Source organism: Pogoniulus pusillus, chromosome 21 (genome assembly GCF_015220805.1).
Source record: "Pogoniulus pusillus isolate bPogPus1 chromosome 21, bPogPus1.pri, whole genome shotgun sequence".
NCBI lineage: Eukaryota > Metazoa > Chordata > Aves > Piciformes > Lybiidae > Pogoniulus > Pogoniulus pusillus.
In genome coordinates, this window is record NC_087284.1 from 21,102,718 (window position 1) to 21,116,616 (window position 13,899).

Consider the following 13,899-nt stretch of genomic DNA (forward strand, 5'->3'; position numbering starts at 1 on the left):
GTGGCAGTGGCACAGTGTAGCTGCTTGCACATAGTACCAAGTGAGGCAGTAATTAGTAGCTTGTCAAACTAACATGCTATGTCTGGTGAGGCTTACCCAGTCCAGTTTCACCTTGTTTCTGTCCTTAACTTACTCTGCGGGTAACGGGACAGCATGCTAGTTCCAGTCCATTACAAGACCATTAATGGAGTGAAGGAGACCTATTATCCCTCTTAACTCTTCCCTAGCAAGGGATCAGCGTGGACAAGAGCTGTGCACTCCTGGGCTTAGCCTCAGGGAGCACTCGTGGAAGTGAAAGTATTTAAGACCCTTGCCCTCTGGGAGATGAGGTACTCTACCCTCCCCCAAACAGATCAGAGCTGTTCCCTCTTCTCACCCTTACAAGTGAAGATCAGATCAACTGAGGAGTAAGATTAGATTAATGAAAGACAAAGTCTGGTGGTGCTTGCTTGCTTGCTTGTCATTTGCACCAACGGGTTTATTGTTATCAGGAAGAATTCACCCAGCAACAGCTGCAGCTTTCTTGGAGCAAATCAGTGATATAGATGCGGTGTACAGAGATTACCTGCTCTTCTTTGCTTGGTTTGAGCACGTTTCACCCATCTTTATTCATTGCATGTCACCAGAAGAAATGGAGGTCAGGGTTCTTTGTGGTTGTCCAGGCTGCAAGGAAAAAAAAGCTGCATTTAATAGAACACTTGGGTTCTGGAGTTAAGAGCTGTGTATGACTACCTCTCAGACAATACTCAGGAGAAATGATGAAAGGACATCTGTTGGCCAATTGTGTTTTTTAGGTTACTGAGAGCAGCAAGTTGGAAAACAGAAAAGATGAGGACATGTGTGATCCCAGCTGACTGTAAGAAATCAGATTGCATTCTTTAAACAAAAACTGATTACCAGACATATTAAGCTTAAATCTTATTTGCAGTTAGCCCCAAAGAGAATGCTTTGTTGGAGACCTTCCAAGAACAGCTATTGCAGACAGCTTGTAAAACAAAGATAATGTGATCAAAATAATGCAACTACAGTTCAACATTTGCTATAATAGAGTTAATTTATGATGTCCTTTGTAACCACCTCAACTATAGGCACCTATTTCTTCATTGCCAAATAGTTCTAGTGCCCAGCTCTCAGTCTGTCCAGGTCTCTCTGGATGGCCACACAGCCTTCAGCTGTATCAGCCAAGCCTCCCAGCTTGGTGTCATCAGCAAACTTGCTGAGCAGACACTCTGTGCCTTCATTAGTGTCATTGATGAAGAGGTTGAACAGGACCACCTAAGTGATACTGCTTTGGCAGGAGGGTTGGACTTGATGCTCTCTGGAGGTCCCTGCGAACCTCTAATATTCTGTGCTTTTATGAAATTGATAATATTTTTGCTAAGTGATTTTCCTGGACATAGTTGCAATGTGATAGAATAGACAATCGAGGTGTCATAAAGACATTCCACCAGAGGGATTTGAGGTACATCCTATGACATCATCAATCATAATGGAACAAGTGTTAAGCTGCTTGCATGCAGCAAACTGCAGCTTACAATATACTGTTCTTGCTAAACTTTTTATCATGAACTGAAAACACATTTCTGGCATAGCAAACCCTGATACTTTTTATACACAGGCAGATAATGCAAGCATACACATATTCAATAGCCAGCTTATAAATGCTAACCGAAGGCAGTTCTATAGCTCTTACAGTAATGCATGGCCCTCTCACAGGGAAGGTGCCTGTTATAGTACACAGTCCCTGATGAATATATCAGCTGAGCAGCAGAGCAAAGCTCAAACATTTAAGTTAAGCACACAAGGGGTCCCATTCAGCTCACTGAAGGTGAACATATGCATGAGTCCTGTGCTGGGTGAAGAATGCCTCTTTGTCCTACTGTTTATGCATTGGCTACTTTGCTGTTTTCCCAGAGACATTTACTCTGCCACCTGACGACAATTTTAAAGCATTTTTCAAAATGTTTTTTGTTGAAATGTTTCAGTTAACATTAGTCACAGCTACTTTTAGTCTCATTCTCAGCTCACCCTGGCTAGATGTCTACTCTCCTCAGGAATCCATCACTTACTTTTGACTCTCCCCAGTAAGGGGAGAACAGGCAGATGGAGTCCAAGTGTAATGACCGAGCTGTTCACTCTCCTGCTTAAAGAGGCTGAGCCTGAAATAATCTTCTTTAATGCTTGCAAAAGCAGGCAAACATGTGGCAGCCAAAATATGCTTATATATAAAAGTAATATGGAGAAACAAGATTCTGTGTGTTCTTTACCTAGCACTTATCCTCTGTGGAGGATTCTGTACTCGCTGGCTTTGTCTGGAAAAAAAATCTATCCTAAATGAATGTTGGGGAAACCTAAATGCCTTTTGAAAAGGCCTAAGTTACTTTTGAGAGAGGAAAGAGCAATTAGCACCTGCATATGTGGCAGAGTAAAAAGAAATAATTCTTGAACAAAATAAAAATACCCCAGGGCTAGTGGCAGCTGAAAGTCTGTGGTGGGTAAAGCACTAGAACCAGCCAGTGTCTGAACAGAGAGAGAATCATAGAATCAGCCAGGTTGGAAGAGGCCTTCAGGATCATCCAGTCCAACCTAGCACCCAGCCCTGTCCAATCAACCAGACCATGGCACTAAGTGCCTCATCCAGGCTTTTCCTGAGCACCTCCAGGGACGGCAACTCTGCCACCTCCCTGGGCAGCCCATTCCAATGCCAATCACTCTCTCTGGGAAGAACTTCCTCCTAACATCCAGCTTAGACCTCCCCTGGCACAACTTGAGACTGGGCCCCCTTGTTCTGTTGCTGATTGCATGGCAGAAGAGACCAACCCCACCTGGCTGCAACCTCCCTTCAGGTAGTTGTAGACAGCAATGAGGTCTGCCCTGAGCCCCCTCTTGTCCAGGCTGCACACCCCCAGCTCCCTCAGCTTCTCCTCACATGGCTGTGTTCCAGGCCCTTCACCACCTTTGTTGCCCTTCTCTGGACACCTTCCAGCACCTCAACATCTCTCTGGAATTGAGGAGCCCAGAACTGGACACAGCACTCAAGGTGTGGCCTGAGCAGTGCTGAGTACAGGGGAAGAATATCCTCCCTCATTCTACTGGCCACACTGTTCCTGAGCCAGGCCAGGATGCCATTGGGCACACTGCTGGCTTATGTTCAGCTACTCTCTACCAGCACCCCAGGTCCCTTTCTGCCTGGCTGCTCTCCAGCCACTCTGTTCCCAGCTTGGGGTTGTTGTGGCCATAGTGTAGAACCCTGCACTTGGCCTTGTGAAATCTCATCCCATTGGCACCTGCCCACCCGTCCAGCCTGTCAGGGTCCCTCAGCAGGGCTCTCCTGCCCTCCAGCAGATCCATATCTGCTCCTAGCTTGGTGTCATCTGCAAATTTACTGATGCTGGACTGTGATGGTTTGGGTGTCACCCGCCCCCCCCCCCCCCCCCCCCCTCCTTTTAGAAATCACCCAGACTAGACTCAGCCGTCTCTGGAAATGGAACAAAAAGTAACCAATTTGGGCTTTGATCCAATTATAAACAGGAAAACGGAGAAAAGGCCACACAATAGCCCCCACTAAGTAAAACAGCTTCATTAGCTTCATTCTGATTCCCAGAGTTAATCAACAATCACTCAATTTGCCCCATGGTGGAGTGCCAAAATAAAGGCTGTGATGGTTTGGTTGTTCCCTGCCCCCTCCTACACTTTAGAAATCACCCAGACTAGACTCAGCCAGCTCTGGAAATAGGAAAGAAGCTTATATTTACAGCTGGCACAATATACAAGCAGATATTTACAGTATATACAGTCATAGACAGAAATACACAAAGTAAAAGGTAATACAGAAACACAACAGCCCTCCCAGAAAACTGAGTCCCCAGGAGGGACTCTCAACCACCCTTTCACCTTCCCCCTATCCCTCTCAACCTTACCCCAGTGCCAAGGAAGAATGGAGGTTCGGCCAGGGGGTTAGGAAGCAAAGTGGATTAATTGAAGAAATGGAGGGTGAGGTTAGAAGAGAGATGCAGCTCCAGGCTTGCCAGCAGCAGAAGTGGTTATCTATGTTTTTATTTCTTGTTCTTACACATCTCAGCAAGCCTATGAGTGAAGCAGACATCACCATTGTTTTCCTTTCACAGCCTGTAATCTAGTTCTTCTCACCAAAACATTCTAGCTAGCTTCAAACTAGCACATGGACTCAATCACCTGTTCCAGATCATCAGTAAAGATACTGAACAGGATCGGGCCCAGATCCCTGGGGCACACTACAGATGACTGGCTGCCAACTGGATGTGGCACCATTCACCACCACTCTCTGGGCCCAGCCCTACTGAAAGAACCAGCAAAATCCCCACAGAATTATCAGGCATTGGTACGATGGTGTTTAGCACTCAACTAACTTTGTCAGCATACATTTTTTTCTCTTACCCTATTCAAATTCCGTTTAAAATACAGAATTTCTGTCAAGGAATTTGATTTGCTTCTGTCAAGCAAACAATCTAGGTGAGAGGCATCCCTGCCCATGGCAGAGGTTTGAGTACATGGTTTCTAAGGCTTCTTCCAGCCTAAGCCACTCTAGAATTGTATGAAATAGAAGGAGCACGGCATGCTTTTTAGGTCCTGTCAACAAACACATCATTTCAAGAGACTTAAGATTCATCTGTCAAGAATCTCAATGTTTTTTCAGCTGGAACTTTACTAGTTGTTTGTTAAACAGTGTGTATAAACTTTGATCTATGAACTTAGATGGATTTAAGAGTAGGGAAAGATAAAACCCTTCCAGAATTCAAGTGTCAAAATATATCTGGGAAGGAAGGGGAGGTTGAAGTAGTTTTCTGTCTGTATTATATAATCTTAGTAATCAAACACTGTTAAAGGCACACATCTAGCATTTAGGTGCTGCAGGAGACCCCACCAACACTGCCTGCTGCCTTGCTCAGTGGCCACTGCTATGAGGCTTGTGCCAGCTCTCGTGGCAGAATGGATGAGCAGCAATAAACACAGAATGACTGCAGCTGCTAAGAGGGAGGCAGGTGTCAGGCTCCACATGAAGTAATGAAAGCCTTGCACAAGACAGGTGGTTTTGAACCTTGTTACAGCCCAGCCCTGGGACCATTACTGAGGTGGGCCAGGAAAACGATGACTGACGCAGTGCCACATTTCTTCCAGCCATGGGCCCTAAAACCACTGCAGGTCATGGGCCCTGCAGTGAGCTGGGAGGCACTGTTGCTGGTGGCCCACATCAAAGGATGCTAGGGAGGACCACAGTTTGTGAAGTCACACAGTTCTTGCACGTCTTTGTAGACCAGACCTATATTTAAGGCACAGCCAGCTGTGAGCGCTGCAGGTGCCAGCCCTAAGGAATGACACAGCACACTACCACACCTGCTCGGTTGCTGCAGACCACACGAGGCCCCATTTCCTGCTTCCAGCGACAGATAGGCGGCCAGAGGCCCACAGGGCGAACGAGAAGCGCCGCACGCTACATCCTGCCCGCAGCTGGCAGGCTGGAGGGCTCCTCTGACTACAATCGACAAGCCACTCCCTCCTCAAAACGGCGATAAGCGGAAACCGAGGCCACTGGCGCCCGGTAGCTTCGCTGTACCGCGGCGGGCAGCGACGGGCACAGCCCAGCCCGCACCTCCCGGCTTTAGCTCCCCGGCCGCCCGCACATCCGGGGCAGCGCGGGGGGGGCTGCCGAGCTCCGCCCAGGGGCCGCGGGAGCGCGGAGCACGCGTCCACGCGCCGGGAAGGTCACCGCCCCTTCCGTGCTCGGTCTCTGCCATCCCCACCCCGCGCCGACGCTCCCAGCGCCGGTGATGGGGCGGTAAGGAGCGCACGAGTGGGTGGGGGCGCCGCCGGTAGTAGTACCGGCCCTGGTGTGAGAAGGACGGGGCATGCGGAGTGGGCGCCACTACGGGGCTACGGCTACTGGCTCTGGAAAACTGAGAGAGGCGACGGCAGCAGCAGTGGCGGCTCCTTCACGGGGCCCCGTGTGACCGTGTCGCTGTGCCCGAAGCGCTGCTCCCGGTAGCCAAAGGAAAAGGTGGGCCAAGGCGGCGGTGGCAGCGACGCAGCGCTCCTGGCAACGGAGCGAGGCGGCGAACAGAGGCGCTCGTTCCCTACGGCTGTAACGGCAGCGGCCGCCAGCGGCAGCTCGGCTGCGTAACGGCAACGGCGGCCGCGCCTCAACTTCGTGTGAGGCAGCGGCCGCCGCGACGAGAGGGACGTCCACGTTCCTGCCGCCTCCCCAGGGATTTACCCTGTGGGACTCTCCTTCTCGGGTGCCTGGTAACGGACGCAGCAGCGGTGGGGCTGGTGACTCCTGTTGCCTCGTTACAGCGGCCGGACGCGCTCCATCCGCCGGCCGCCCCGCAGGAATATAGAGAGCCGAGGTGAGTGTGGGCTCCGGGCGCCTCGGGTTCCGCTTCCCGGCTCGCTTCCGCCCCGCTCCGGGGCTCGGGGAACGGGAAGCGCCAAGTTCAGCCAGCGCCGGGCTTCTCCCCTTTCTGGCCGCCGGCGCGGAAGCGGCTGACTCGCCCGATCTCTGCTTCCTCCCCACCGGGCGACCGGAGGAACGGAGCGGCCTTGCAGCGGTGCCTGTTCGGTCCACAACCACCGGGTAGGAGCGGGGCGGGCACACACAGCCTGCATGCTGCCTTTCTGCGACTCCCCAAGTTGTTTCTTGCGGGGAAAGGGGCGGGCAGGCGCCGAGGGACCGGGGCGCTTTTGCAGCTTCCGGGGGTCGGGGAGCAGCAGTGTGCTGGCATCCCTCTGCAGCGCATGTATGTGTGTGTGCGGGGGGAGTACCGGACCAGCATCCCCAGCTCTGCCTCTGCACCGTTCGCACATAAAGTTTGATCAGTTAACGCTTCTTACATAACACGTAACTAATATTTTAGACTTATCTGGTGGAATCCGAATCACCTTTAATTGATTTCACAGGGTTGGAAGGGACCTCAAGAATCATCTAGTTTAAACCCCTCCTGCCATGGCAGGGACACTTCCTACTAGATCAGATTGCCCAGAGCCACCTCCAGCCTGGCCTTAAAAACGTCCGTTTGGTTCACAAACCTGAAGAGGGTCGGAGAAACTGAGGCTCTCAGTGCAAGTCTTTGCCTAGAGCAGCAGAGATTTCATGTGACTTTCCCCGTGTTAGCAGAGTTGCTACCTCCTTCCATTTCAAGAAAGCAGAAGCATGTGTCATGTGTCGCCGCACTCCCTCCCGCCCGCCCGCCTCCCCTCCGCTCTGTTTAGTACTGCTACAGTCAAGTTTCTTTAGGCCCTGCTTGTTTTCTGCCAGTCTCTAGAACTTGCTACTTCATCAACTTACTTGGTGAGGTGTTGAAATAGAAACCCGTTTTCTTGCGTAGCAGTCGCTGAGAGGACTTCTGTTGTGAAGAACGGGAGTGAAACAGCCTTTGCTGTTTGTGCAAATGAGCTTAACTCAATGCAAACTGTAAATTAACATAGCCAACAGCTATACAAACCAAAACTATGCAGCTAACCGTGCCTTTTTATGCATTGCTACTCTCAACTTTGCTCCTTTGCAAAGGCAGTGAAGATCATAGTACTCTGGACACTTGGAACGTTTCTCTTGTAAATACAAAGGATTGCTTATACTGGAGGAAGCATTTTGCTTTCTTATGCCAGTGTCATAGTTTTCCATGGCTTGGAATGCTGTCTGTGACCCTTCGTCATGTTGGCCTTTTTTAAGTGGTACTGCTAGCATCTTGACTTTGGATTTGCTGCGTTTTATCAGATTTGCTTTATAAACCAGAGACGATTGGTCATTAAATGTTTATTGATAGGAAGATTGTGGCAGTGTGGTCATCTTCACAAAAGTGATACAAACAGCACCTGCCAAGGACATTCCATACGAGGCACCCTTTGAGATCGAGGTGACAAGGACAGCACTCAGACTCTTACTGGATACAGCCCAGCTTTTCAGAATTGTAAGCTTTATGAGTGAGGGTGACTTATTCCTCATATACCCTGTTCCTGTAGCAGTTGGACAGTTCAAGGACTCTAGTCAGTCGTGGAAGTCATTGCATAGCCTAGTGGTGAGGTGTTACTGTTTCACTCTTAGAGAGTTATATTCCTTCCTACCCCCTCCCCCATCGTCTCAAAGTGGATTTGTTTAAATGAGCCCAGGAACAAGCTAAACAGAAAAAATGGTAATGTAGAGTACGTTTCAATGCCAAGTTGCTGCTTTATCAGAATAGTGCCCTGCTATCTTTTCTTTGTTGAATATGTGAGAGAGTGATTGGCATTGGAATGTGCTGCCCAGGGAGATGGTGGTGTTGCTGGCCCTGGAAGTGTTGAAGAAAAGACTGGACGGGACACTTAGTGCCCTGGTCTGGTTGACTGGATAGGGCTGGGTGCTAGGTTGGAATGGATAATCTTGGAGGTCTCTTCCAACCTAGTTGACTCTCTGATTCTACTTAATTTAGAAGGTTTCTGACCATACTAGCAGTACTTACTAACTTTCAGTGGCAATGTTTCTGCATTTATTAACATTTAATACATAAAATTTATCTGCTGCTGTGTTATCTGTATGTCATGGTTGATTAGCTCCTGGTTGATTACTCTTTTGTTCTTCCTTTCTTGTCAAACCTATGTAACTTTACTACTTTCTTTTTGAGATCATTAATTAGTGCCTTTAAACATTTCTTCTGTTATGGATCCTCAAATCAGCCTGCTGATGACCTTTTGGTATGCTGAAGTTTGACTGCCTATTCACAGTCCAAGTTTGCTGTTTCTTAGGAATAGAATTAAATATTTAAAGCAAAATACAAACAGAATCTGCAAAATAGATGTGCAGTGTTGTAATAACGACTTTTATTCAACTTTAGCACCAAATCTGTTCTTGACAGTAGTAATCTAAATCAAATGTCCCCAAATAAAATGTTTTAATTGTATGCTTGTCATAAAACCGTTTTGACATCAGCTTCCACTAATTCTGGCAAACTGGTTTTTCCCTTTTACAGTCAGTAGTGAGCTTAATCCATTATGTGAAATCAGCCCATCATAAAAATCAGTGGAATTGATGTACTTCCAGCTAACGTATTAAACAGCTGGATAACTGCTCTGTTATTCACTTTTTGATTGCTTCAATACAGTTTTACAGTGTGAAATATGAAGAATGTTAAAAGGACATTTACTTCTGGTTAAATTATTACCTTGTGACTTTGAGCACTGCATAAATACCTTACACATACTCTGTTGTAGCAACTCCCATCTCGTTGTGTCTGTTTTACTATCAGGTTCACATAAAGGTCTGGTTATAATCCACTAAAGAGAATTAGCTGGAATTCCAAAGCCTTGGACTATGCAAGTTACTAAGCAGTTTCTGTAGGAAACAGAACTTTGATTCCTTGTGTCTTTGAAGGACCAGCAGAACTGAGCAGTCAGCATAAAGATGTATTTAGCTGATAACCCCAGCTGTCAATGAAAGCAGGTATCCTTGGTGACCTAGTCAGTTGAGAAAAGGTACCCTTGGTAAGATGATCAACCTAAATTGTCCCTTGATACAACTTATCACCCTTGGTTCTGTGATCCAGGGGTTTATTTTCAAGTGTAGGTAACTATGGTGTGGAACATGACTGTGAAGTGATGCCAAAACTGTGTGTTTTTTTTTCCCTCAAGGTATATGGGTTTGGTGTTAATCAGCTTACTTTCTGTGGAATTAAAGTTATCCTCAATGCTTGAAGGTTTTGTAATGATGCCTTTTGCCAGTTTTTAATGCCCACTGCAACTGTCATTTATCATTTCAGCTTGTGTGTTTTCCTTTATTGGTCAATGTTTCCAGCATTCTAGAGAGATCTACAGGTAGAGATATTGAGCACTATGTTTTTTGTAGACTGCCATTCTGCATAATGTGGTGGTCCTGAAGACATATCTGTGTGTTTTGTAAGAAGCTACTGCTAGTGAGGAACAGTAGAAAGCAGCAGCAGTTTGCTGTGGGACCAGCTGATGTACAGCTGCTGTGAAATTCATTCCTAGTCTTAAGGAGGGAAGTGGTTTTGCCCTTTTTCTTGTGCCATGCTGGTATCAACTTTCAGAAACTTTACTCTTAGAAAACTTACCCAAAAGATAAGCCAGTTCAGCTGAAAGAGTATTAGTATTCTTTGGAGGCAGAACATGTGAGCTGCTCTTTTGTTCCATATTGCTTTTAAAAACTTTGTCCTGTAAATCAAAAGCCTTTGCATCATTGTAAATGTTTTAGAAAGGCTACTTTTGTTTGTTTGTTTTTCCTCCCCCCCAGTAATGTTAGTTCAGTTGATGCAAGTGGTAAAATCTCTAACAGTTTTTGGTGGGATTTCTTACTATAGAAAAACTCTTAACATCTTTTGTACAAAAAAGTATTTCTTTGTAATGAGCTGCAGTACTGTTTTCAGCTTGAGTTCTGGTATTTCTTTATGTGAGCACTCCTAATGTGTAAGTTAGGTCATATGACAAAGTTTGTCATCCCAGTTATAGGGAACAATTGAATCACGATGATACTTAACCTGTGGAAACTTGTAACAGGCAAGTGGGAGGATATGTTGTGTTCTTTGTGTTTGGTGGTTTTTGTTTTACAGTGAATCAGAATAGACTCCGAGCATCAGCTGATGCTTCCTGTTAGCCACAGGAATAATATCAGGGTGCATAAATATCTCACATGAGATAACATTTATAGATGGGCATGTTTGAAGTATCTTTAAGGACTTAAGTCTACAACTGGTTGTAGCCAGGTGGGGTTGGTATCTTCTGCCAGGCAACCAGCAATGGAACAAGAGGACACAGTCTCGAGTTGTGCCAGGAGAGGTCTATGCTGAATTTTAGGAGGAAGTTGCTGGCAGAGAGGGTGATTGGCATTGGAATGGGCTGCCCAGGGAGGTGGCGGAGTCACCATCCCTGGAGGTGTTCAAGAAAAGCCTGGATGGGGCACTTAGTGCCATGGTCTGGTTGATTGAATAGGGCTGGGTGCTAGGTTGGACTGGATGATCTTGAACTGGGAGGCCCAGAACTGGATACAGTACTCCAGATACAGCCTCACCAGGGCAGAGTAGAGGAGCAGGAGAACCTCTGTCAGCCTACTAGCCGCAGCCATTCTAAACCACTCCAGAATGGTATTGACCCTCCTGGCCACCAGGGCACATTGCTGGCTCATGGTTGACATCCCATTCACCCTCAGATCCTTTTCCCCTTAACTGCCTTCCAACAGATCAGTCCCAAACTTATACTTCTCCCTGGGGTTGTTCTTTCCCAGGTGCCAGACTCTACACTTGCCCGTGTTGAATTTCATTCCATTTCTCCCTGCCCACCCCTCCAGCCTGTCCCAGTCTGGCTGAATGGCAGCACAGCCTTCTGGCATGGCAGCCACTCCACTCAGCTTGGTGTCATCAGCAAGCTTGCTCTCAGTGCACTCTGTGCCCTCAACCAGGTCACTGATGAATATATATTCAACAGAGCTGGTCCCAGTACTGACCCCTGTGGGACTCCACTAGTTACAGGCCTCCAACTGAACTCCATCCCATTGACCACAACTCTGGCTTCTTTCCTTCAACCAGTTCCAAATCCACCTCACTCCCTGATCATCCAGACCACACAGGATGCTGTGGGAAACAGTGTCAAATGCCTTACCAAAATCAAGATTATCCACATCCACAGCTCTACCATCATCAATCCACCTGGTTATGTCCTCATCAAAGGCTATCAGGTTGGTCAAAGATGACTTCCCCTTGGTAGAACCATGTTGGCTGCTCCTAATGACTCCACTGTCCTTGATGTGCCTAAGGGCTGTGCCAAGGATAAGTTGCTCCATCGCCTTTCTGAGGATGGGGTTGAGGCTGACAGGTTTATAGTTACCTGGGTTGCCTTCCTTACCCTTTTTGAAGACTGGAGTGATGTTTGCCTCCCAGGCGCCCCTCCTGTCTGCCATGACTTACTGAAAATGGTGCAGTGTGCTCTGGCAATGACCTGTGCCAGCCTCCTCAGCACCCATGGGTGCATGCCACCAGAACCCATGGACTTACAGATGTGCGGATTACCCAACTATTCCTTAACCCAGTCCTCATCAACCAGAGAAGACTGCTTTGCTGTGCTTTCCTGTGGTGCCTCGTGTGTCAGGGGCTCCTGAGGACAGTCTCCAGCAGCAGTATAGGAGACGAAGGCTTTTAATCACTTTGCCTTCTTTGTGTCCTGTGTCACCAAGGCACCCACCTCATACAGCAGAGGGCCCTCACTGCCTCTAAAGTTAACTTTTCCTGCAATGTATTTGAAGAAGCCCTCTTTGTTGTCCTTGACTTCTGTTGCAAGATTGAGTTCCAGTGAGGCATTAGCCTTCCTAGTTCCCTCCCTGCATCCTCTGACAAGTCCTGTACTCCTCCCAGGTGCCTGCCCCTCCTGCTGTGACCTGTAGATTTCTCTTCTTCCACTTAAGTTTGCTTAGTAGTAAATGTCCTTTATTTCCAGTTTTCAAAACCAGGAGGTTGTGCAGGCACAGCAGAGTTACTACACTTCAAATACATTTATTTGAAATACATGTTTCAAGAAAGCAAAGCTAGCCCCTTAAGATCATGTGCTGGTTTGAGCCTAGCTGGGATATTTTGGTGAGAAGAATTAGGTTGCAGCCTGTGAAAAGGAAACAATGGTGATGTCTGCCTCTCAGGCTTGCTGAGATGTATAAGAACAAGAACACAAACATAGATAACAGAGTTGTTCTCTGGCTTCTGGGGCTGCATAAACTTCATTCTCTCTAATTTGCTGCCTGTCTAATCCTTCTGCTTCCTAACCCCCCTGGCCAACCCTCCAAACTCACCTTGAACGTAAGGCAAAGTCCGGGGTAAGGTAGAGGGATGGGAAAAAGGTGGAAGGGTGGTTGGGAGCCCCTCCTGGGGACTCTGGTTTCTGGGAGAGCTGTTGTGTTTCTTTATTACTTTTTAACTTGTATATTTCTGTCTGTAGCTGTATAGATTGTAAATACCTGCTTGTATGTTGTACTAGGCTGTAACTATAAAGCTTCACTCAATTTTCCAGGGCAGCTGAGTCTAGTCTGGGTGATTTTCTTAAGTGTGTGTTGGGGGGCAGGTAACACCCAAACAATCACAGACCATTGGCTTTCAAAGAGAAGTTATGAGATTGAAGTCATTTTGCAGACATTTCCAAATGTTTTTTGGGGGGAGGTTTACATTCCTGAACTGAAAGTCTCAGAAACATCATGAAGAATACAAAAGTGTTCAGCTCAGTAACTTTAGAGAGTGAGAGAGCTCAGTATTACCTTCAGAGGGTCTTAATACAGACCTATTATACAGACTCTGTACCTTCTCACAAGTTTTAATAGGTGTTTAGAGACTTGTTATGACTTAACTCCTTGCTCCAAGTGATATTTATGCATACAGTGTTTGCAGATAGGATAGGAGCATTCTGTTTAGTTAAATTTGTGTTTGTGTGAAGCTTAGCTTTAATGTAAATATCTGGCCTCTTTAAAGAACAGGCTGAGAACACTTTGGAAATGCATTCTGAGATAGCTCTGGGAAAACTCCAAGCTGATCAACTTTTACTGTTGTTTATTTGGGCATTAAGGTGAGTATGGAAAATAATGTGACAGGAAGGATGCACAGGAATTGTCTGTGAAATCACAATTTCCTTGCTAAACCAGAACAGAATGGGGCAGCTGTTGATGTGTTAGGTGTCATACTCATAAAAAATGTTTGGGTTTTTTTCAGCTTCAAATTGTTTTTAATGTATGGCACCATAAGCTTTATGAACAGTGGGCTAAAACATTTTCACATTATATAGATCAACATCAGGCTTAAGGACTGCTTCAGCTGCACAGAGTTTCAGAAGTAAATGATAACAAATTAACCATGGCACAGCAATGTGCCTTTGCGGCCAGAAAGGCCAAGGGGATCCTGGGGTGTATTA

At 46.9% G+C, this 13,899-nt stretch overlaps 2 protein-coding genes across 3 annotated transcripts in view; one reads left to right on the forward strand and one right to left on the reverse strand.

Moving 5' to 3' along the window:
• Window positions 1–445: 445 nt before the first annotated feature.
• LOC135184710 (uncharacterized) lies at window positions 446–11,797 on the reverse strand. The gene is made up of 5 exons (XM_064160724.1): window positions 11,617–11,797; window positions 7,497–7,755; window positions 7,322–7,379; window positions 5,374–6,823; window positions 446–663 (listed from the first exon to the last, which is right to left on the reverse strand). The coding sequence occupies exons 1-4, from the start codon at window positions 11,795–11,797 to the stop codon at window positions 5,903–5,905; spliced, it is 1,419 nt and encodes a 472-aa protein (XP_064016794.1). The 3' UTR covers window positions 446–663; window positions 5,374–5,902.
• Window positions 6,293–13,899, forward strand: part of GALNT1 (polypeptide N-acetylgalactosaminyltransferase 1) — a 58,135-nt gene continuing 50,528 nt past the window's right edge. The window contains exon 1 of one of the 2 annotated variants that reach the window (XM_064161204.1): window positions 6,293–6,383. The gene's annotated coding sequence lies outside the window, so the exon portion shown is untranslated. The remainder of the gene's footprint in view (window positions 6,384–13,899) is intronic. The other variant, XM_064161203.1, reaches the window with a different exon arrangement.

Excerpts from the sequence above, each read along its gene's own strand:
- LOC135184710 (XM_064160724.1), bottom strand. The coding sequence starts at position 11,797 with ATGGAGCAACTTATCCTTGGCACAGCCCTTAGGCACATCAAGGACAGT. Across the intron at positions 7,756-11,616 it reads TGTGGATAATCTTGATTTTG|CAAATCTGATAAAACGCAGC; the intron begins GTAAGGCATTTG and ends TGGTTTATAAAG. Across the intron at positions 7,380-7,496 it reads GCAATGCATAAAAAGGCACG|AAGTCCTCTCAGCGACTGCT; the intron begins GTTAGCTGCATA and ends TCTTCACAACAG.